We start from the raw sequence: 25,402 nt of genomic DNA on the forward strand, positions 1-25,402 counted from the left end.
AGTAAGGGGGGGGGGGGGGGGGGGGTCGGACCTGCACAGCTGGGAGGCAGTTTCCCCCTCCAAAACTCAGAAGTGTTTAGGGTTGGGCAAAGGGATGCAGGAGGGGAGAGCAACATCATCCTCATTCAAGGAAAACTCGCCCTGTTACAGTCAGTGGGATGGCAGAACCCTGGCAGCTTCTCCAACATCACATGCTTGTGAACATCAATCACGTCACCAGATAATCACTTTCCATAACATTGTTCTCGTCCACAGGCTAAACAACATCCAAAAAGAGATGGGGGGAGCTGTTAAAAACTTGGAGAGACGGAGAAGGGAAGGAAAATTCAGCTACCAAGCAATTACTCTGTTTTCCATTTTATTTCTACAGTTTCTTTGTTTAACTATTACATTCATACCTTTCAAACAGCCATAAATTTATAGACTACTAGAGACTACAGTGCGCACATGTTACAGTACAAGCTATATTCAGGGGGTACTTACAGCCTCAAATACAACTGAAATCCTATTCTACTGCACGTACCTTAATAAGGATTTACTAAACCTGTGTCAGTAACCAGAATATTTTCAACAGTGAAATATAAAAATCAAACATTATAAAATGTTCACAAAAGCTGAACTTTTTCAGGAAATTTTCAGGTGTCAGCTTTTAAAGAAAAAAATGCCCTTCTTTCCTAGGTACAGACGATATGATTAAAGAGGATTTCTGCAAATAAGATTCCATAGAAAACAGATTATTTTATTATACTCTTCAACTAAGTTCTAATAATACATAAACCTCAAAATGCCACATTAATCAAATCCCTTTCTACTTGGCCAGTAGGAACTCAACTCTATTCTAGAGATCATGAGGAGTCTTAGGTAACTTTATAACAAAACATGTAATTGCTAATTTTACAACAACTGCTTTACAACAAATACCTAGAAATTGTTTACCTATAGTAAGAAAATTAAATGTCACGACAAGAGAGTAAAGAAATTCATAAATAGCACTAAGAATACAATTGAAAAAGCCAGGCATGTTCGAGGAAACAGTCCAGATGTGAAAAACGTCAGTGAAGTCAGTGGTCTTAAGTGCGAGCATGCGATTAGACAATTTAGGGAATAAGGACTAACTTTAGGGACACCAAAAAATGTTTTTTCCAGGAGTGTATTGTTTATATTGCATAATTCTCCTGGCTTCCAGATGTCATCATGATGCGGGTGTTATATAAATACACACGTCACCACATTAAGGAACCAAACTCTAGACATTGTATTTTCATACCTTTTACAAGATAACTGAAATAGAAGTGAGACTGTGGATGTCAATTTCTGCAGACTGAACTGACATCAGCCTATCAGCATCCCATTCCCACTCCCCAAAATCCCAGCAATACAGGTCTTACAATTACCAAGACACCATCTGTCCCAAACCATGGCTACTACAAATTCCCCAAGTTCAAGAACAGGATGGGTTGAGGTAACATACTATCACTCATTGGTTCCCTTTTAGAATGAAAATCTCCTTTCTAATACATAGGAAAGCAGCATGTTTTAGCTATTTCAAGAAAATCAATGATTTAAAATAATGTTTTCTCATATCAGCTCCTAAAACAAAACAAATTCAAATAAAGTATCTGTCTGGTAGAAATACTTTCTGGGATTAAAAGGGTGCATTTTGACATACCAGCATCAATGAAAGCCAGAAGAAGTATTAAACTATTTATAAAATGCTCATTACACTGTTTAGACAATCTGCTGATTACAATTCTATGCAAATAGAACACCAAACCACTTGGAAGAACAGGCAAGAAAGTTTCCCTCAGTAATGTCAAATTACTCTATCACATTGAGGAAACATTTCAGAAGTTAAGTTGTTTTAAGTATCTACCAAACAGCACAAAAAGTGTTTGCGCATACGGGCTTGTGTCACAAATAACAGATTAAAGTGAAAGATTCACTGCTTCAATCATTACAACTTTCTCTGTCAATCTGAAGCTGCAGATCCGATGATTTGGTGGATGCAGACAGATGACTGGAACCACATTTATTTTTCACATTTGTCTCAAGCATACCAGATCAAAGGCCTACTGCAAGAGACCATTCACCTTTTAGAAATGATTGCTAGAAGTCTTTCTGCTTCAGGTAAAATACGTAGTCTCCAACATCCAGATAGTTTTTTGTTTGTTTTTTTAAGTTATGAGAAAGCAGTACAACCCAAAAGGCATGAGGTTTCTCTTTCTCTGTTCTTGCTCTTGTAAAACAGAGCATTTTGAAACCAAATGTTACACGAGAAAAGTAAGCACCTTCTTGGTGCTTACATGCAGATCTGGCTCAGATTTGATTCTGGCAGTGTACTGTTCCTCAAAAGAAATAATAACTAGCTTCCAATTACCAGAATATTTAACATCTAATTGTACTGTATTAAAAGTTAATTTGTCCAAATATTTCATTATTATTAATATTTATATAGACTATTTGCCTGAATAATTTTTAGCAAATCCCAGAACCAGAGGAAACATGAAATTAAAAATTATTTTAAATGCCCTTGTTCTACAAATTAAAAGGACCCATGTGGGTCTACAGAACCCTACCAGAAGTTTCAAAAACAAAAATAAAATTATATTAGCATCTAGAAACTCCAAATTCCACCAATGTACCCTCTTCTAAAACAGAAGAGCTCCTACATTCAGACACACCTTACCACCCTTCTGGAAAACAAGCCAGTCTATGTTTATGTATTTTACCTATTTTATTTTGACTCATCGAGAGACAGCCATAAGCATGCAAATAATGCCATCCAGTGGAGCATCAAATTTACCATTCTGGCAAGAAACAACAGCATTTTTATCCGTGCATGTGTATGTTTGCTCAAATCTCCGACTCCCTTGCAGCACATGCCAAGTGCCACAAAAGGTTAGCAGAACTGCAGAACCAGAGATATGCTGTGAAATGGAAGCGAGCAAATTAATCACTACATAAATAGAGTATTTTTGATGTTCCTGGTGGCACACTTTGACTGAAGTGAGTTCCACACAGCGTGTTACAGTAGTGGCCATAAGGCATTCCTGTAGGGATCTTTTGATCACATTTCTCCTATGGTGACAGAATATCAACAGCTGCATAAATGTAACTGTTTAATAACCAGAGTATAATTATCAAAAATTATCAAAAACTTAAAGTGTCTGACTCATTAAATTGATTCAATCAACCCCACAAGAAAATAATTCTAGACCAAACCAGAGGTTTTATAATCTGAAAATAGAAAAGTCTTCATGTCATCTACTACAGACTTGCTACAGCTCACAAGTTACATGAGAGGTACTCCACTACAATGATACTGGACAAATAGATTTGCTTCTATTTTTCCCTCCATTTTTAAAAGAAAACACATTGCTTGCTCTAAAAAACATCTTGCAAGAATCTAAGAAACACAGCAAATAAAACAAGATACCTTGAAAAAAGAAGATCTTTTTCATTTCCTCCCAAAATATATATATATATTCATGCAACATTTCAGTCTCAGTATGAAAGCAAAACTGCATACTTTGTACAGCTATAACTGTACAGCTAAAAAAGTTGCAGTGACAGCATTCCATACAGACTGCACAAGCATTTTCATCTGAAATGGCTTTTCATGAAGATTAGGACCTAAAGACTCCAATACTTGTTTGACTTACCCGGCCACTAACAACCTCCTTCCAAATAAAATACCTAATGCGCTCATCATAACTATTACCTTCTTTTTGCATAAGAGAAAAACATTTACAGGATATCATGCTTTTAAGTATTCAGTTAAATCTACCTTTTAGTTTTGCACATTCAAAATGTCAGAGCATTCATTTATGATCATAGCAAGCAAAGATCTTGCTATTTCTTTTACTCACTGGCAGAAACAATCCCACAAGGTTTATCAGACATCATTCTGGTTTGGAATGGAATATACCTAAGTATATGATGTGTTTATTGCCAAAGGATCAACTCACTGTTTGAAATCAAAGTCTGATGCTCAAAACAAATGGAATCACCTAAATTGAAGCAGTAATGCTTGATCGAAAAAAATGTTTCTGATTTTAAGAAGCCGCTGCCAATAACCACACTTCAGGTCATTTTTGATAGCCGCGATTTTACAGAGAAGTTGATTAAACAGCTGTTCGTCTTTTACACAGCAGCACGACACGATCTGACAGAACCGGCAGCAGAACCGATGGAAAAAGGAGGGTTGTTGCTTTAACCACCCCCTTCCCGAGACATCCCGTTACATAAGCCCTCACCGCAGTGCCTCGGGAGCCCATCTGGATGGCAAACGCCACCACACGTGCCGCCAAGAAAAACTCACTTATGAATCAACAACGAAAATTTCTCCCCTTCCGAAGGAGCTTGTGGGTTTGGAAACGACTGGCACGACAGAAGCCCGAACGCTGCGGGAATTTATTTACATTTTACTTGCAGTCAGCTTGAGGCATCTCCTCACTTCACTTTTTAACCCTTGTGAAATGGAGAAAAGAAAGTTCAAAGCCAGGAAAGGAAAAGCTATGCAACTTTCTGGAATTCCGTTTATGACATTCTGTGAAATCACAGCTCTCCTTGCCTACAGCAATGCGTTTTCCAGATGAATGTACATTATTTTTGCACTGATCAATCTGTGTTTGGTGGCTGAGCTGCTTTTCCTCTCAAAATGTCAGGGATCAAATACTTTCTTAGATTCTTCATGTGTTCTAAAACCACACCATAAAAGTTCAATTTTGTCACTTATAGGCCTTCGATAGTAAAGAAAATATTTCTTGTCTGGAGTCCATTGAAAGTTCATTAGGATATTTTATTTATGCAGGGACTGAGCCTGAGTGATACTGGGTAACCACCAGCCTCCTCTACAGATGGTGAGAGTAAAGCACGCTCTGCATCCTTCTGAATTGGGTCCTAAAGGGATACCACCGCTGCACACTGGAGTAACTACCCTGCAAACAGTCACAACACTGGAGAAGTTCCACGTATGGAGGAATCAGCCCAAAGAAAACAGTGACTAGTACAACCACGATACAAAGAGTCCTCTATTTTACTTGTAACTTCATAGCTCAGGTGGACCTTCGGTATTGATAAAGATGATCCTTGGACATCACGCTCAACACTGATTACAAATGGTCCAATACTTCTTGCTGACATCAGGCTTTGGGGCTTGTTAATTCATTAATACGTAATGACTTCTAAAATCCACGCAAGACTCCCTTGATATTCATTAGAAAACAAAAAAACAGCACTCATTCAGCTAAGTTATCGTATTTGTAGCAGTAACTTTCTTATAATGAGCACATCTTTCTTATAAAATTAAACAACTTGCCCCTTTTTTCATTATACACTCCTGAAGCAACATTTAAAGTCACTGAGAAAACTGCTTTTATGCTCACAGACTTATCTGTATTTTTTTAGCTGCCTCTCAAGAAGTGAGGACCAAAGCGGAAAAGTATTGACAGGATGGAACAACTCTGCATCAGCTGGAAAGGGATGGTCCAAGTGACCTAATGCATTAGTTTTCTTCTTTCTGTAGAGCCTACAAACTCCAAATGCTTGACAGCACATCATGCACAATCAAGTTACATGCAATCACAGTTGCCACTGACAGGCTAAGCAGCTGCTTACGTTCAAGAATGGAAAATTAAATTCATCACTTGTATAATGCAAGAACAAGAGAAGTGTGAGAGGGAGAGAGAAAACACACTGCCAACAATTCATTTCCCAAAATTGCTGTCTTTATTTCACTTTAATAAACAGTAACTGGCCAGCAAGTAATTGAAATAAACATAAGTGCCCAGGAAAGAAGAAAACAACAACCAGCATTAAATTAGAGTGCTTACATAAAGTCAGTAAGCAAGTGCCAGCATTGATGCCATTTATGAGAACTGTGGTGCTGAGATAAACTCAATGGGTTCTCATATTATCTTCTTGCCTAGCCTCAAAAGAGGTTATCACTTCCCTCCATGTGGCAGCATTTAATTGATTCACAAAGAAGCAGCTATTTGGAACTGAAGCCAGACTTTTGCAGCTCTGAGGAAGACAACATGTTTGAAAAAAGCAGCAATGCTGCATCACAAGGCCTTTCCCGAAGGTGCTGTACAAAAAAAATTAATGCTTTTTGGATATGAGAAAAGCACAACAGAAATGCTTTCTTTCACTTCTTTCCATTTAAAGATGTGCTGAACTCTCAGACTTCGCTCTCACTTTCTTCTTGAGTACGAGACAGTTCAACCCCTCTGCAAACTCTCCCTCCTATCTTCCCAAGTTCTGTCCCTGACGACAGTCACCACTCTCATGGACTTCAGAATGAACCACAACGCAGCTCTTCTAAAATTGTCAGATGGAGGTGGTCCACTTGGTAAGATTCAGAGTGGAGGTTTTGAACAGCACACAGCTGAGGAGAACCTGCTTCAACTCCCCCATCTGCCACAGGCATGATGCTGCAGAATTGGATGAATTCTTGTCTGCTTATACTCAACCCTTCAAACTGTAAAATCAAGTTTGTCCCACCTCTAAGCCATGATCTGGCAGTTGAGGAGAAATGCACTAGAGCATCTGATAACACTGCAGTCCTCAAAGGAACAGGCTGAAGTAAATTTTTATTTCCAAAGAGCTACAGTCCATGGTATTTATTACTAGGAGAAGAAAATGTTGGCAACAAGTACTTCCAGGGACCACAAGATTAGCTCATCCATGCAGATACAAACCACATAACTTCTTTTCAGACTACTATAGCTTGGAAGAGTAGTTAATGTCCTATATAATGAAGAAACAGAAGCATGGGTTAAACAGAAAACATCAGGGATCCTGCCACTAACCCATTCCTCTTCCCCCAAAACTTTCAGAGTATCCAGAGCATGACTGATTCTTAAGTTAGCTGGTCTGTCAAGGGGGACAGATTGAAATGACAATTAGCAATGTAATCACAACAATCCAAGTTACAGAAATTCATCAGTTTCTCATGCTGATGAAATATTAAAGAGATTGGACAACATGCCAATTTGAAAAATTTCCAAGTTCTCCAACAGTCTCCAGATGGAATCCAAGGTCTAAATGCATGTGTACAATTGCTGATAACCAAGACTTGGAGCCATCCATCTCTGTTGCATCTAGGTGTAACACTGTTTTAAACCACTGTATATACACTATACACTCTGACAGTCAGTGACTAGTACGATATCCGGAAATGAGATACGTGAAGCCCAGAATTATAAACAGGAAATGAACGTAAGACAGAGAAAGAGTGCAGAAAAAGTATACAAAGATTGTGAAGGAAAAAAGGATATAAAAGGAAAAATGGGTATAGTTTATAAAAATACAGTAATAAAAAAGGCTTTTTTAAAGTGGAAAAATGAAAAAACAGCAAATACTAAATACATTCTGTATTTATAGTGCAATCTTCAGTAACTGTAATGTTTATTTATATAAAACATTCTATATAATAGCAACAGTCTGCAGTTTCTCATAAAACAGATCCACTCGTGAGAAACATGAGAGCTAACAGTTTGTCTATGAGAAGGAACTTACTACCCTTCCTCCAGTATTTAAAAGCATGGTAATGCTCAAGAAAGATGGAACAGAAGTGTGGTATATTTGTTGTTTATCCTGCATTGCTATCAAGATCAAAACCTTCATTAAAAGCAAATGAGAACCTGAAACAGTAGTAACTTACTGTGATGCGCAGATTTTACATGACACAAGTCGCAAGTTGCTTAAACTGGCCCAACCTGCATTATGTTTGGGTTATGTGCATGAATATATATACTCATATATACATACACTGATCTTACTGACATACATTACACAATCAAGCAGGAGTCAAATGTGTTTCCTATTAAACAAACGCGGGTGGTCTGCTTCTCAAGTAGTATTGTGTCAATGAATTTTGTAGAGCAGTATAGTGCTCAATTCTATCTGAGCAGCCCTCTGAAGAGGACATAGCTATGTTTCATTCTTCTATCAAAGTGTATTAACATCTCTTTCAACTAGTACAGTAGAAAAGCGGTCCCATCTTTACTGGAAGCAATATTATGACATAACAGAAATACCAAGGCTTGATTACCAATTTCTTTCTATTCCACATTTTTAATTGCATCTTAAAAAGTTATGTGCCATTTGAAACAGAATATACATCATTTACCATATAGTTAAAAATCAGACTTTATCATAAGATATTTTCAGATAACACTTTTTTCCTATGTTATTTAAATGACAGGGATGTATTCTGGTTGAAATAAATGTTAACTCATGACAGGAAATCAGCAAAAATTCACTCTACCGAGTAGTCTTGGAAGCAGATGGGAAAATTCAACAGAATAGTACTAAATGGCTATAACAGTACTCATACATCTTTCACCACGGTACCCTCCCTTCTGCGGGTACCGGGTTTTTTTGGTGGGGTTTTTTTTTTGTTCTTGTTTGTTTGGTTTTTTTAACCAACAATCATGTCCCTAATGTGACAGTTATTTCAATATGCATAAATAGTTCCCTGAGCAACAGACGACTGTATGGAGCCAAGAGAGGATTTCTGATGTCCAATAATACAACTGAACTAAGGGCACAGGTTCTCCTTAATGCAGTTAGTGAATTTGTATCTCCCTCCCCCACCCAACCACTCATTCTGCATTTAATTTGTAGGTACTGATCTTCTATCCTCTTGTCATAATTAGCTAAAACTGACAAATATGTTAAAAAATGATTGGTGAGAGTCTGCAAAAACACATGTGCAGATGCAAGAGCCTTTCACAGAAATGACACACTAACAAAGTTACACAGCAGGAAATAACTAATGTTATTTTGTTTTAATTACTTAGATTATTTTAAAGAATAAAAACTGTTGATGGATTTTCTTTTATGAACTTCAGAAATCCCCTCTCAATTTTTTGCAAGACAACATGTAAAATCATCCTTTGTGTTATAAAGTTTCTTGTAAGTGCAAAATTCTGAATTTGGAAATCTGTTTTTTCAAACTCATTTGTGGAGATTGCTATAAAAGTCTCAAAAGACCTAAACCTCTATTTTCTGTTACACAAAGAAAATTACAACTACGGATGTTCTTATATCGTATTTCACCAGAAAATATCTACATTTTTAGTAGGGATGAAGTAATGAGCTACTTAATGACATATAGTATGTTTAAGTCATTTTGGTTTCTTGCCCCAAAGCTTTCTTCAATACCACTGCCACCCCACAAGCAAATTTATGCCACAAGTGATAATTTATACTTCCAAAGATAAACTTTCATCTCTCTTGCAGTGAGCCTTATGCAGTACATCAAGAACTTTTAATAAACATACATCTCTTCATTTTTTATAGTTTCTGCATATTATACAAAATATTCTATTAAATACAGATTGGGTTAGTGTTTTCTTTTTCTTCTAGAAAAAGAAAGGAAGGAATCTCTTTCCACTGACAAACTTCAAGAAACTTGAAACAGAAGGAAAAATAAAATCCTTTATATTGGCTTGAGCTTTTCTAGCTATGATTGGCAAATGTGAGGCTGATGACATTAGATTCTTCATTTAAGTTTAAAATAATGAATCAAAGTATTACTGCTCAGAGCAGAAGCAAACCACATTGTTAGGACAACAACCTAATTTAGTTCCCATGCTAGCGCTGCACTCAGATTTTGGTAGATTTTATGGAACAACACTTCACCAATAAAAAACAGATGGTCTGTGGACTGGTAAAGCAAAGTGAATATGGCATGGCAGGACTCCTCCCAGTACCTCTCTGACAAACATTAAGGATGAAATCGTGGCACAGCTGAACTCAACAGGAGTTCTGCCACTGAACTGAACATGGCCAGAATCTCATCCTCGAAAGTTATGAGTCATCCATATGCTCACTCACATCACAGCAAATTCATAAACAGGGTACTGAAATCAAATTTCATTTCAACTTAATTATTTTCAGTGATGACATATTAGGTTATTACATGAAATCATCATTTCTGGACCAATGTTGTTGCTATTAAATTTGCTGCTTCATCAAGTTTACATGCATTTTCTTCATTTGCTGCCACAGGGTTCTTTGCCATGGCCAACAGCAAATCTCAACAACCATTAACATTTAGGTACCCAAAAAAGTAAACTCTGGTCAGATTCAAACAGGCTGTATTTTTTCCAGAAGTCATACACAATCCCTAGTTTGCTATGGACTGGTTCCCAAAAGAAAGCAACACACTAGTCAACACGAAGAAGAAATAAAGGTATGTTTCAGACACCTGGATCCCAAACCTTCTGAACTGTGCTTATGACAAAGACACAGACAGTGGTTTCTGTGCTCATCGTTCAGAATGCTGCTGCTTATGATCCACTGCTGTTATGTTTCTGCATTGCAGACCTTTTCCAACTGCAGGGATCACTTCTATAATCCAATTTCTTCATGGTCAGAATGCCTTATATAAATGACATAATCCCTAGCTTGAGGATTCAGTCACAGGAGCACATTCCTTCCCTATGCTCACATTTTCAAAACCCTGTTCTTTGTACACAAGTAGTTATAAACTCACTCGTTTGATTTGTGCTCACAGATTTAAGTGATGAGGAAAAGGGCTGCTAGTGACTTGCTTTAACATTGGAGCAAGATTCATTTCTTTATGTTTCTAAAAACTATTGTCAACAAAATTCTAAGTTTTAAAAACACAATGGAACAAGGTCATTTACATTGTTGAGATCAATAGATAAAAAGGTTGAGGAGATCAAAATTACTTTGAATCATATTCTCCCTTAAAAATACATATTTAATATATTTGCCGTAGAAGCCTGAAGTCTTCTGCTTCAGGTATGTAAGGAGACAAAAATTGGCCTAATGCAGCAAACTGAATGGGTTAGTTTTGCCTATCAATTTCCCCATGATAGCAAGCAAATTACTAGAAACAAAAGCAGGTCAATAGGACTGTACTTCCTCCACTCAGTACTGTGTAAAGAAAGCACAGCAGTCTCATGATCGAATATTCTTCACATTTTCTTCCATGTAACTATCAAACACATTGCCCTAACAGAAGCACAAAAATAAAACACCAAATTCTTCAAACACCATACAAAATAAGCTCTCTCTGGCTATGTTCTTAAGCCTTAATTGGCATTTCAAATTGGCAATTGCATACAAAACACTCTACTCTAGTACGACAAATTATTCCCACTCTACTAATCCATCGGTGACCTACATAAGATGTGACTATAAAGAATCTTTTAACAATGAGATCTACTGGTATTTTAAAATCTAGTTCAATTAGTAAAGGTGGTCATTTTTAGACTCTCTCTTAACTCCACACTAATATTTAAATTTGTTTCCTCTTTGCATGCATAGCAAAGGTATCACACAAGGTGTACGCTTGTGTCAGATGCTTGGCTGTTTGAAAGGCCTTCGCCTACCTCCTTTGCTGGAAAATATTTACACCATAGCACATGGAACAGACTTGGCTGTCCTCAACGTATTCACTGAGTAATTCCCTACTAGAAGTCACTGTATCAGAGCAAGATGCGTTTGTCCAGATTCTTCTTTTCACTTAAAACAAGTGGCTAGGCCTACTATATTCCATATGCAAACCACATTTGATACCTTTTAAATTGCCAAAAATTGCTTCTTCAATGTAAGTAATATCTGTTCATTATACTGCATAATAGCTTTAATAACCAAAAGACTCATGCACACTGGAGCAGACAGAAGTACATTAGCATCATGTGCGTTCCTGTTATGAATCCACAGACTTTGATACTTAATCTCTCCTGAGATTGCAAATTTCCTCAATCTCAATGTCAGCAAGTCTTTTGAAATAATAGACATAAATGGCAAGTAAAAAACTAGGATTCAAGACCATACTGTTTGGAACACTTGAACAATATTTAAATATGGGTAATTTGTTTTATTATTTGTTCCATTATCTGAGAAAGTAATACTTCTCTGATATTTACTACACGTGGTGCACTCACAGCTGGTGGTTGCAAAGAAATCTGAATTCAGATTTCAAGATTGAGGAATTTTTGGTGATCACCCACAACAAGCTAAATTAAACCAGCCCATTAGAATTCCTTCATAAAGAAAAGCTAACAAAACATCTGTCTGGCAACAACAATACCTACCTCATTCTTACAAAACATGGTTTAACTGCAAATAGCAGACAGTTTCTGCCTTATCTGCACAGTATAAATCCAAAAGTTTCAGTATGATACTCACAACGAATTCCATAAATCATGAGAGGATCAAGTTGCTTCTTCCCATGCTTCCCCTGGCCTGAAAGGTTGGAGATGGCCTGAATTTCTCGATGGAAGAGATAATCAAGCAACGTCAGTGCCATCTTCTCGGCTGTGCGACAGTTCGTGCTGATGTGCAGCATGTCAGCAGGGGTGATGGGGCAACGGACCCGCATCTCAGGATTATTTTCGTCTCCGAGCCATGTCCCATTGGGGTAATCCTCTAAAAACAGAGATTGTGGAAATTTTAACTGTGGCACGGAATGAAACAGTCAGGTTCAAGTTACAGGCAACACTTCTTAAGTTATCATGAGCTCTTTCAGTTTTCTTCATAGTCTCCATAAACTACTTTAAAATTTAGCATGACAAATAGGCTCACAAGATTTGCTAGACATAAAAAGTTATTCTCAACTCCACATCAACAGTGACCAAAAGTTATTGCCATTCATGTTCTGGCCTACACGAGGAACTGGTGCAATTAGTCTAACTCACTCTCAGATATCTTTTTTTAAGTGACTCATACTAGAGGCCACAGCTGAAAGAGCACACTATATTCACAGTGTTCTCATTCATCAAGTTAGTCATCCCCTAAAAATGAAGATTACTGCAACCCCATAATATTCTTAAACTACAGCTAATTTCAAAAAGCCAACAACTTTGAACAACATTTTTCCCCAAAAACAACGTATTTAAATGAGTCTAAGCAAGATAAATTTAAGAAATTATAACCAATAGTGAGCAGTAACTTATTTAATAACTTAAAAAGAATATTTCAAGCAGTGAAAATCATTCAAAATGTAGCCAGAGATCCCAATCAAAATTTCAGTCTTCCTTCAAATTTACTGGCCAGTAGTCTACATTACTTCCTAAACATACAGTTTACCAAGGAACAGGCCCAGCATAAAGATAATGAATTAATTGCTAATCATCTGCCAAGTACATCTTCCTTTCTATTCAAGTATAAGGGCATTAGCAACAGAATATATTTTAATGTTACCCACTGCCAGAAGCACACCTACCTTCTCTTGTGTATATACACACACATATTTTATAAAGAAGTGGTTTGGTTTTGGTTTTTTTTTTGTCCCAGCCACTCAGTTTGGTGGGGGAAAAAAAACCCTATTCATTTTAGGAAGAATACTAAGCCCTCACTGGAAATTAATCTTTTGGAAAATGCCAAAAGTTAGCAGATTCAAGTCTAACCAGAAACTAGAACAGAGCTCATAAGGATGACCAATCCCTACTCAAGTGGTGGATGCAACACAGGACCTAGGATGAGACTCTCATTCCAGATAAAAACAAAATTTCCAGTACGAATCTTGACAATGCTAATAGGAACTGGATGGAACAACATTCCAGTACTATTTCAGAGTTCACTGACACAGACCATTTGGATTTGATTTCTGTTTGCTCAACTTTGTGGAGTAAAACAAAGCTTCCTGACTTAGGAGTCACTCAGCCCTTCCATACTAGAGCTTTACAGTATTTCATTGTTGTTTCACATCCTTCAGAATGGTAAAAATGCAAACAAGTCATTCAATTACATGATTTATCTTTCATTAAACGCCTTTGAAGTAGAGTTTCATGGTATATACAAAGTCACAAACTCCTGGTTTCCATAACGCTTCTAGTCACAAAATAGTGTGACAGATTTCAGACAGATGAGCATATCCTTTTCACATTGAACAGGACCCCTGAGTAAGCAGCATCTTTATTTCCAAGTACTGGCATAGGTTAAGCAGCCTGCATTTTACTAGAGTACAAGCCAAAAGTATGCAATAAAATATAACATAAAAGTAACTCGAACACTAAAAAACACTTTTCCAACATGACCTTTGGATTGAGTCATACCACATGTCAGATACAAGTTTATTGCAATGAATAATGACAGTATGAAGTAAACATTAGATTATGCAATACTGATATATCACTATAAACATCAGTTTATCAACTGCAATAATTTGTAAAGAAAAATATTTATAGCTGATGTATTAGCAGCTAGTCCCTCAAACTTTTTTCTGTTGAAATCAGAACTTAATGCTCTGTTCTGAATACATTTTTATACACTCACAATTTTTTTTTTTATTTGAACCTTACTTTTTATCCTGAACTATGTAATGGGGCACACTAGCTGTTTTCTGCTCAAAGTACCAGGTGCCATCTGAAAAATAAGGTGGTTCAGATTAATTATGACTTGTTTTGAATGCCACTGTGTCTGGCCTTACCACAAGTCTGGTTAACATTACCAGGGAAAACAACAGTCTGTTCCTAAAGATAAATTGACTGTTTCGTAAAAATTTGGGCAGAACTGGCAAAGCAAAAACATCTCTGGATAAATGTGATAAATGTGTAAGTTTTTCAAAGAAATCCTAGGAAGCCTGAGTAAATGATTCTACATCCTATCAAAATCTTACTTACTTACCAGTTCACAGAATTACTATTAGATACAAGAGTTACTACTACTACTTACGGAACACCTTTCACCTGCAGTCTTGTTTAACAAATGCTATCAACCTACGTGAACCAAAGATGTTTTCAGTTTGCAAAATAATCTTTTCTTTTTTTTCTTTTTTTTTACTGGCACAGAGTCCAGAACATACTGTTTTTACCACATGCAACTGTTCTTTTATTGCTAGCAGCCTAGAAAAAAGACACTATCTTGTTATTCTGACCTATGAACACAAGCCCCACATTAAATTATCTCTTGCATTTTCCTCCTGCTTTAAAAGCTTCAACAGAAAGGGGATTTGCTTTATAATCATTTTGCATTAAGTGGAACTTGCATGACTAAAGTTAACCAAGACTCTACTGTCTCACTGCAGCTACTTGAGGGCACAAAAGCTAAACTATTCCTTATCACATATAAAAATAATTCCTGCTGGCCTGCCAACACATCTGGCACTTTGCATAGAGCAAATACGATGAGATTGGCACAAAAAAAAAAAAATGGTGAAAAGAGAAGTACAGTGCCAGTTATGAGGAAGGCAGAACTGCTCTGAACAAGTGGTGTGGTATGGGAGAAGACAGGCTGAATAAGGAAAGAGGAAAAAAAGACTGGGAGTTTGATGGAAGTTGTCTCTGAACCATTATGTACATAAATACAATTGATTAAAGCTGCATCATTTGAAGTTCCTAGCACTCAAACATCCTTTTATGCTTACTGAAATGGTTCTTTACGTGTATTATCAGGCATTATATGTAATATCTAGATAGAATCTAGATGAGTCAGGTGATTTAGTACATACATTGCGATAGCCAGACACTGAGTCAGGACTCCACTAGGCACTGTACAACCGTACATAGCTTCCTCTATTCCTTAAAGGCTACCAAAACACAAATAACATGTGAAGGGCTGGGGAGGAAGAATACAGTCAAAGAACAGACTTCTCTTAAAACTAATGAAGCATAAGTGCACACACTCATCTGGAACTGTAATCACGCACCCTTCTCATTTTGCCCTGAAGTATTTTTCTTTTGTTAATTTTTCTAATAGCCTTGCTGCATTTTGAATGAATTTTGAGTGCTATGTGGAAAGATACTTCCTTGCATTTCTTTACACCAAATATTGTGTCATCAGAGAAGTGGTTCTTGATCATTTCTACTTCCAGTGTTAAAAGTCCTGACATTTTTATCTGATTTCCTCTCTGTACTCAGAAGCTCATTTCAATGACAGACAGCCTAATTTCTAGCTCCTCTTCAATGTTTTTTTAAGATCAGAAAATTTGCCTTTATCTTCATTCTACTGAATCCACAACTAGTTCACTTTTCAATGCTGTTTTCAAATCTTTTTTACTGTATTAAGTCCATTTCTTTTATCTCACAGCACAGCTGACCATTCCTCTGTTTCGGCAGGGACGTGCGAGAAGATGAGAGACGGCTGGGGCTGCTACGCAAACAAGCATTTCTATGGAAACAGGGGCGAGCGAGCTTTAAGGTTAGTATCGAGAAAACCTATGTCAAGAGAACAAAAACTAGACAGGAGTTGCTGTGGCTTTCAGACTCACTCTCCGTATGTTTATGTGTTTTCCCGCCCGGGGAGATGACAGACACTTAACTGTAACTCACATCTTTCCATTGGGATATACTCCCCTCGTCTGATATGCGAGCATTAGCAGTAAGCCTAGAAGCAAAGCCAGGCTCTGCTCTCTTGCTAGGTGCTGTCAGTCACTCCTTTAAAACAAGGAAAAACAAAAGGAAACACCTGCCCACATAAACACTTGAATTGACATGTTCCATTATTCAGAATAGTTGTGTTTATTTTACTAATGAGGCTGGGCACAAATCTGGCATTTGCAGCAGAGAAAAACGACTGATAGCTGCAGTACAAAAGCAGAAAGACGAAATAACCTTAAAAAAAATCCTAACCTACAAAAATAAACACCCATTTCTAGCAAAATTAAATAATATTTTGGCTGATGGGTAGAAGATTCAACATCATCTTTTTAAATAAACTTCTGTCAACTAGCCCAAGTCATTTGCCCCTACAAGAATTCACAGGGGTAGTGATTAACTGATGGAGACTGCAGAGCACTGGCTTTATTAACTAACAATCATTAAATACAAGGAACAGAGTGACAATCAGGCTATCTGTTAACCTACAAATCTAGCAATGTGATTTAAAGCTTGTGCTAAAAGAAAGGTTAAAGAACTAGCTTTAAAGCTGTGTTCACCGAAACCTCCTCCCACCACAAAAAGCAGTTAAGACACTGGGAGTTCTGGCAAAAGGAAGCGAACACGCACACATCCACAAACATCAGAAACCCTAGACACAGAACTGGAGTTTTTTGCCTGAGTATTCTCGTGGGGGAAAAAAGGTTTAATTTCCATGTAAATATAAAAGAAAGATAGCCAGAAGAATCTCATACTCCAGGTATAATCTTCCGTACAGCCCAAAGGATTTGGCTAACAGACACACAGTTCCAGTTAACTTCTAAGCCCCTATGAAGGTCTTTTCCAACCTAAATGATTCTATGATTCTATAGTTAGGGGACCAGTACACCGTATGAGATACTCTGAAAATATATCCTGCACTCTCCTGTGCTCATGGTTTCTTCAGTTGTCTGACAGACAACACACAGAACAAAAGAATATATATGGGTATGCAGTACCAGAGCGTACTTGTCCCAGCGAATACTGTGGTGTGCATAGAAGTCTCTGCATAACATCAGCAAGATTACTTGTTTGTTAAAAATAAGGCCTCAGTTTTAGTATACGGTTAAATCCATGAGAGAAAGAAGAGATTCACTTTATGACTCATGGAAGGTCAGGGAATTTATTCAGCAGAAGTAGAAAATTAGGACTATGCGATCATCTGTAATTTAAAACAGCTAAAAAAACCCCCAGACAAAATTGAGAAAGTTAAAATCCATGGACTTACAGGGCTTTTAAAACCCTTAGAACACGTTTCATGTCAGAAAATCAGATTTCTAATTTAGATTTTGACCACTTTCTTTTTTATTGCCTCTTTGTTATTTTTAACTTTGCACAGTGGACCAGACTGTTAATTCCAAACATCACTGTGACAGATAGCTGGAAGAAACCGTTATTCATTTGTTTGCTCCCAATAATAAAAATCAATCAATCAAAGCAATTCAATTCCTATAGTTTCCTCTGGCTTCAACAAGTCCCCGAAGCTCTTGAAGTCTCATCAGTGTCTTCACATCAGCTACATATATTGTTTTAAGGTGCTATTTAAATTTGCTATTTAAAAGTTCATTCTTGCTGTCTGTATCTGGTCATAAGGAGCTTGGCAGGAAAAGCAAAGTGCTGCAAATGATCATATAACATGTGATATTTGATCTTACAGTGAACTGGAAAATCCTGTGGACAGATAAGTGTCCGCCATGTACGAATAGCTGCTTGGATTCACATTTGGAAAGCAGATTCTGAGCACTATTTAATACTGCTATTGTAAAATGACTGTTTCAGATGCAAAGTTAGAGAGACAATATGTGACTAAATTTTCTTTGGAAAAGTGTTATTCATCCTTTAATTAACACAGGTTGTAGACCAGTTTTCCCTTATATTCTCAAAAAAAAAACCCACCACTTTTACATTTCTAATTCTGTGAGTTTGATAGTCTTAAATGCAGTAAAAGGAATACAGAGAAAGCAGATACGACACAAAACTATCATATATGGTGCCAAACATCACGTGCCAGTGTATCAAGTGTAAAGTTACTAAACCAAATTCTAAATCAATTGATCTTGCCACTTTATTTATATCACTTAAAAACAGCTTTCATGGAGCTCTGTTCAAGAGCATTTCACATACTTGGGAGATACTAAGGACAGTGTGTTTCTTTCTTAGTAATTTCAAAGTCTTGGCTTCAGCATAGACATTTTTAAAAATATCTGCTTTTAAAGCAGCATAGTAATGCTGAATGGGATATTCTTATACCACAAAGATGAGAGGTCCTGCTTTTTTTTTTTCCCTTCCATATTAAAGACAGGACACTAACTCTATTGTGAAAGATTTAAAAGGGTAACAATGTGCATTAATGTTTTAGGAACAGATGCTCCTCTTGTTTGTACAATAAGTCACAGATTAAATATTTTAAATGTTACCATATACTGAATACGTGTAAGAACAGTATTATTATAATATTCCCTACATCTTGAAGCCCCTTGTATCTTGAAAGCAGTCTAATATCAAGCAAAATAATGCTTTCATCATATCTCCTAGAGAAGACTGCAAGTATAATCACAGTGCCTTTAGATAGCTTATTCTTTAGTTGAACAGTAACTATTCAACATTTGAGCTTTGTTGAGCTAAACTGAAGCAGCTGCTTAAGTTAGTATTTTTTCTGTATATAAGCTGCATTAAAAAAAAGCAAATTCTGTTTTTACCAATATTCTAATGTGAAATTTTGAAAAGCAAGTTCTTGTGAAGTTTTGCAAAATAAAATTCAACACCTTCAGAGGAAACACAAAACTGCCTGATCACACCAAGACTAATTTATCCAAAAAATTAGGGAATATATTTGGATATTATCTATTATTTGCTTTCTGCTGTTTGCATGTTTCTTGGTAAATAATACTTAATGTAAAATTCTGAAACTGCTATTTAGTGCAAACTCAAGACTTACCAGAAAGAGTTCCTTATGAACTTAGTGTGATCTTTTATACATGAATTCCAAGCAGTTTACCCAACAAATGAGAAATCACAAGTAAGCAACAGCCACACTTTTTGACTGTTTCCTATAAATCCAAGAGTGTAACACTCTTAAATCAGAATCAAGTGTTGCAGAAGGTACTATGTAAATACAAAACAAATACAACATCCATACCCAGCAATTTTACAATCCAAGAATAAGGCAGGAGACAATAGGTAGATTACAGAGAGGCAGGCAGGTGACAACACGCACAGAGATGGTGGGCATCACCAAAAGAACATACATCTTAAAAAAGGTATCTTAAAAGAAAGGTATCTTGACTATGGCTAAGTTTTATGTACACACCCTGAGAAAAGATAATTTTATGAGTATTATGGACAGTGATGTATATATAGTTATGAGGATCTCCTCCCAGAAGTATTAGAAAGCATAAAAGTCTCTGTGAGAACATTACAAGCAAGGAAACCTGTCATCTATGACTGAGGAAGTCAGAGCAATTCTAAACAGTGACTGGGAGGTGTCAAAGGACAAGGTCTTCCTTCATAATGAGGGTGCCATGGGGTAGGGAAAGGGATGCAAGGAGACGACAATGGGGTTAAAATGATGAGTTTTGAAAATCATATTTGTAACAGCTTTCTGAATATAAGGCCAGGGAGGAGTCCTTTCAGTAAATAAGATGGGAAGTAACTGGAACCTACACAAGAGAGTGTTATTTGCATCTCAGATGTTATCTATTAAGAACATAAAAGGTTCCTTTTAAGTGTTGATCATTTGAAAATCTACTCACCATTCTTACCAAAACTTATTTGTTCATAGTTACTCTAACTTGCTTTTCTTTGTCTAATGCTAAATCTCTTCAGTTAAAAAGTTTAGACAAATATATCTGAGAATGTCAGAATATTTTTTTAACAGATTTGCGGTGAGCGTGAAAGTGCATACGGTTGCCAGGTTATAGCTTAGTCAATTGAAAACCAACCCTTGACAGGATTACAGCCACATACCAGTACTAGAGATTTCATTAAAGCCAGAAAACAATATAGGCATTTAATATCATAGGTTTAAAACTTCTGTAATTTAAAACTAGTGTGGATCTAATGTTCTTCACAGCATAACTTTTTGCAGTGGAAGGCAAAATCCAGAAGAACGCAACCATGTTTTTGTGAACAGAGACTACACATGAGGCCTTACTTAACACATAATCAACTAGTACTGGTATCTGCAGAGATACAAAAGCCTAAAGAATCGATTCATAAAGTAAGTTCTGTGCAAGAAGGACACTAAATATCAGCTGTAGCATTTTAGGTTGGTGAAATCCAATTTAGAGTCTACAGACCTTTATAAATGTGCAAGAATTCTGGAGAACATAGAAAAATAGACTCCTCAAAATAACAGTCTAAACTTTTCCTCTATTACCAACCTGAAAGCTTAAATAGTACAATATCTGAAAGCTGAAGAGGAAAATAGAATAGTGCCATCACAGCACACAAACTCCCATGCAACTATTAAAAAAAATCAGCATGTTTAGTATATAAAACTTAGTGGCTCTCCCACTCCAAAACTGTATCAGTGAAATTAATGAAATCTCTTCCCGTGCTATCTTTGCTTTGCATCATAGAGTGAACTGCACAAAGTTGGAGGGTGCCCATGACATTTAAGTCACACAATTCTGCACAGCTTCAATACACCTGAGAGAAATATCAACTCCATTCCAATCACAGCTGAACGGATGGATAAAAGTCACTGCATTATAAGCCATTTAACACACATAGCAACTAAATCCTCACAAACACAAATGGACAAACAAGGTCTTTTCTAACAGTTCCTGAAGATCTACGACAGTTCATTACAAAAATAACACGTACATAGACAACAGACCCAAATGATGATGTTTTAAAAATGTTTTCATTAATCAATTGCTCATCCTTTTTAAGCCTAATTAGAAAGTTCAAGATAAAAAAAAAAGCACAACTTTGTTTAAACTGAGAACATGCTGTACTCCAAAACTTACAGTAAGAACACATTCATGTCAAAATTAACTGGGCTTTCAAAAGAGAAAAACACATCTATCAATTTTTGGCATTTACTTTAAACACTTCTCAGTGATAAGTGTTTGTTTCTTATTCCATTAAACGAGAAATATATGTAATCTATGCTGGGTAAAAGAGAAAAAAAAAAGAGACAACGAACAAGAAAGTTCCCTATATTTTTAAACACAGGTTTCCTCCAGATTAAAGAAAAAGCATACTGTGTCTCAGGAGAACATTAATTTTCATAATATTTACATTGTTTTCATCTACCAAAACCTTTCAGAAAACCAGCCTCTATCCAAATTCTTAAGATACTGGCACAGTAAAATGGTTTGTTTATAAGTTTGACAGGTCATGCCATAGGTCATGTTTGGTGGTTTCTTTCCTCCAGAAAACATTTCTGCTAAAACAGACCTGTTCATGTATTCAGAGAATAACTACTACACAAAAGACTTCTAAAAACATGGGAACAGCTGGGTACTTCAAATTTCTAAAAGCCACACTTCAGAAAGAAAACATATGAAAACACAAAGGTATACCTCCTGATGTAAACTGTTTAGCTGCATTTCTACCACAATACACAAGTTACCTATATAGCTTTGATGTTTCAAAAGACAGAGAAAGAGAAAAGAAAGGTTAACCAGACTTGACATTTATTTAGTTAAGTGCACTGTGGGTAAAGACAGTTTCATAACTGTCAGAGGAGCTCTCCAAAAGCTCTTCCAAATCAGAACTTCTTAGCTAAGACTGTAACTAAGATAATTATACAACAAAAAGATCTCTGGTTTGAAACAATGACTCTCAGTTAAAGGGAGGACCTTTTTGAACACCATTAATGTATTGTGTTAAAAATACAAGGAAGGGTTTTTTCCTAAATCAGAAAAATAAAGAGGAAAAAAAAGAGATGGGCGATGATTAAGTCAATTAGACCTTACAGACAATGCTTACAATTAACATTTAAATTGCTTGAGCAGTTTAAATTACCAGACTAGAGTATCTTAGACACAGTTTTATTTGGGAGGTTTTATGTTTGCTGTTTTAAGACCTTTCTGCTTTTTCACTTCTACTCAAACGTGAGTTCAGTAGTGGCTCACACCTGGGCTTCTTCATTCAGTACCTTGTTTCAGTACAGGAAAAAAAAGTTTGTATTTTTTACTTAGGATTTAAATGAAGGCTGCAGTCCAGATCTCCAGAAATCAAAGATTCAAAGTTAATCAGTTTTAAGTTGATGTCCCTTCCCCATTTAAACTCTGAGAGGATCAGTGGCATTCAATTCTTTCAAACAGTGTCTCTGGAGGAAGACCATCTTCTTAAAAGAGAAGTTTGGCAAAACAGAGTTTTGAGCTTTGATCTTAATATTAAATTACCCTCCCATTTCTAGAAAAGTAATTTTACTTCTAAAGCACGTGGTTATAAACTTACACTACTGTTTATACATCCGTACCAACTGCTCTTCTCTAATTTCCCCAGAAGATCCACTTCGGCTGCAACATAGTTAGAGCAGAAAAGACACACTCTAACATATGCATTCAAAACAACAACAGGCTAATCACTTTTGACAGTAATTAATATCTATGGGGTAAAATTACAAGTTAAATGAAAAAATGCTATTTCTTAGTTGGCTGAATAAGGATACGCTTGATACTTTCTGTGCCAAAAATATGACATTAATAAAAATAGTACGTCAGTCACTAGTAAGCGTTCTAGCCTATTTTAATTTGATTTTACACTGGTAATTCAATACTGAACAATTCTATTCTTGCTGGGTTTTATCTTCAATTGTGCAAGATTACTTCATGAACACCACTTTCAGAACTGCAGTCCAATCAATACATCAGGTGCTGACATTTCTACTGTCATGCCTACATGAAAGGACATTAATTATTCCAAAGTGAAGTTTGGAAAAAATTCAAAAAATTTCACAAAAATTAGAGCTTCAGTATCTCTAGGTGCTTTCAGTTCATAAATACTACGTCTTACAATCAACACTTTGCAGACCATTAACTGCATCTGTAAAATGGATGAGCATTTTCAGTTTTCTGAAAAGCAAAAGAAAGAATAAAGTAACTCTTGCTCAAAGAAAATAGATAAAACATACCTTACTGCACATGCAGAAGAAGAGTAGTATACAACTGAAGATCAAATAAAGTCACAGTGTTCAGTCGGCACAAAAAACCCTTAATCTAGATCATTATTGGAACCGGGAACTGGCCTCCATGCTTCTGTATAATTATTTTTCAGGAACAGAAAAGCAGTAACACCAGTATTTTTTAAACTATCATACGTGATTAAACGCTCTTTGAAAACAGCCAGCAGAGAGCAAACAATGCCTTTATATAAACCTATTAGCTAATTTCTGAAAATATCCACAGGTCAATGCCATATCCAAAGACAGCTAAAGCCCAACTATAAACATGGTTTAGTTTTGCTTTCTGGACACAAGACAACAGATAGGAGTCATACTGAAAACGTGTTATTTAGTCTCAGTCCATAGGGGGTGAAGAACACCATTCTCAGCCCCCCGTATTTTACAATCAACTGAGATTCCTCTGAGCAACTCAAAGTCACTCAGAGTTCTTTCACAGATGATGAAAGCAAGCTGATGGGTGCTGTAACTTTTGCCTTTTACTGCTGAAGAAAACAAGTCTGCACAACAGACCTATTATTCTTCATCACTTCCTTTATTAATAATTTAATTTCTGTGACATCCTGCAGGCTACCTTGCTTAGCATTCCTTCTGTGCAAGCGGTCCTCTCGTCTTTGTGAGGGCAAGAAGAGGTAGGTGTGGGGGATTACTAATCTGATTCTCAAAGCATTCATCAATCTCAGAGGGATTTTTAATGGATGACTGTTCTAAAGGTCTGAAGAAAATCAGATCTGAAGACATTAATGGATTAGCTGTTTCTTCAAAATTTGCATATACGACAATGGCATAAAAGGCCAACACCACAGTTGTCTGTGCAAATCTGTGCCAAACAACCAAGTCAAAAAGGGCATTACACAACAAATACACTCCTAATATTAGAAACTTTGTTCCTGGCATAGCTGTCTCAGAGCTGTATGAAATATTAAAACTCCACAAAGAGTATGTTTTATATGTATTTTCACATCAAAATATCAGCACTATCTGCAGTGCAATCATTTTTTTGAGAGGAACTCCTCAGACAGTCTCAGTGTCCTTTAATTTCCCACTGACCCAAAATTAAATATCCTTTAGAAGCAAATCTGTCTCACAGCCTACAAACAGGACAGAACCTAAAAGCTCTTTATAGTATGCATGTGTTGTATGAATATCCATAAGTCGAAGAGTCCTAAGTTCAGATGCCTTAGAACAACATTTTCAGAAACAATCTTTAGTGCATGAGACTTTCAGTAGACTGACTTCTGAAGTTTTCTAAATATCAAAATTTTAAAGCATCTCATTGAATTGTTAGTCAGTTCTGAAATCTTTGAATGCGCTCTTAAATACTCAGGTTCAGGCTATCTTGAATTAATCCTTACCATTTATTGGATCCTAACCCGTTCACACCCATCATGCTTTTCCCAATGGCTGGATATCATGCAGAAGTAACTGAATTACTCCTAAATGAGAGTCCTTCTGTTTCAATGTTAGAGATCAAAAAGACAACACATTTACCTCTTCAGTACAAAGGTTACCTCCTAAGTGCACTGTGATGCAATAATTTCCTGAAGTAACTTATTCTTCTCTGGTACATGAATGTAAATATGAACTACCACATCCAGAATAACACTTAAGTAAATATTCAATACATAAGTTTTAAAAAGTAATTAGGAAAATTATTAAATTGAGTCTAGGATTCATATTACATCTGTATTAAAAAAAATCACTGATACTTTCAAACTAATCGTAAACCATAATTTATCATCTGTTGTTTTTACCTAAAACTCCATGTGCCTTATATCATCTTGTTTGTGACTAATACTGCAACTAACATTCATTTTAATATATCCAACCACATAAAATAGAGTATCCTTATAAGGCTAATCTAAAATTCTTAGATTTCACTACATTTGATTTCTATGTCCAAGACCAAAGGAATTTTCAGAAA

The 25,402-nt window shown here is 36.3% G+C and overlaps 1 protein-coding gene across 5 annotated transcripts in view; it reads right to left on the reverse strand.

Annotated features, from left to right (window-relative positions):
- Window positions 1–25,402, reverse strand: part of BANP (BTG3 associated nuclear protein) — a 156,771-nt gene that overhangs the window by 93,839 nt on the left and 37,530 nt on the right. For all 5 annotated transcript variants that reach the window (XM_010579600.1, XM_010579598.1, XM_010579597.1 and 2 more), the window contains one exon: window positions 12,175–12,414. In XM_010579600.1, the coding sequence (XP_010577902.1) occupies window positions 12,175–12,414 (240 nt within the window). The remainder of the gene's footprint in view (window positions 1–12,174; window positions 12,415–25,402) is intronic.

Source organism: Haliaeetus leucocephalus, unplaced genomic scaffold, assembly GCF_000737465.1.
Source record: "Haliaeetus leucocephalus isolate CR32 unplaced genomic scaffold, Haliaeetus_leucocephalus-4.0 Scaffold668, whole genome shotgun sequence".
NCBI lineage: Eukaryota > Metazoa > Chordata > Aves > Accipitriformes > Accipitridae > Haliaeetus > Haliaeetus leucocephalus.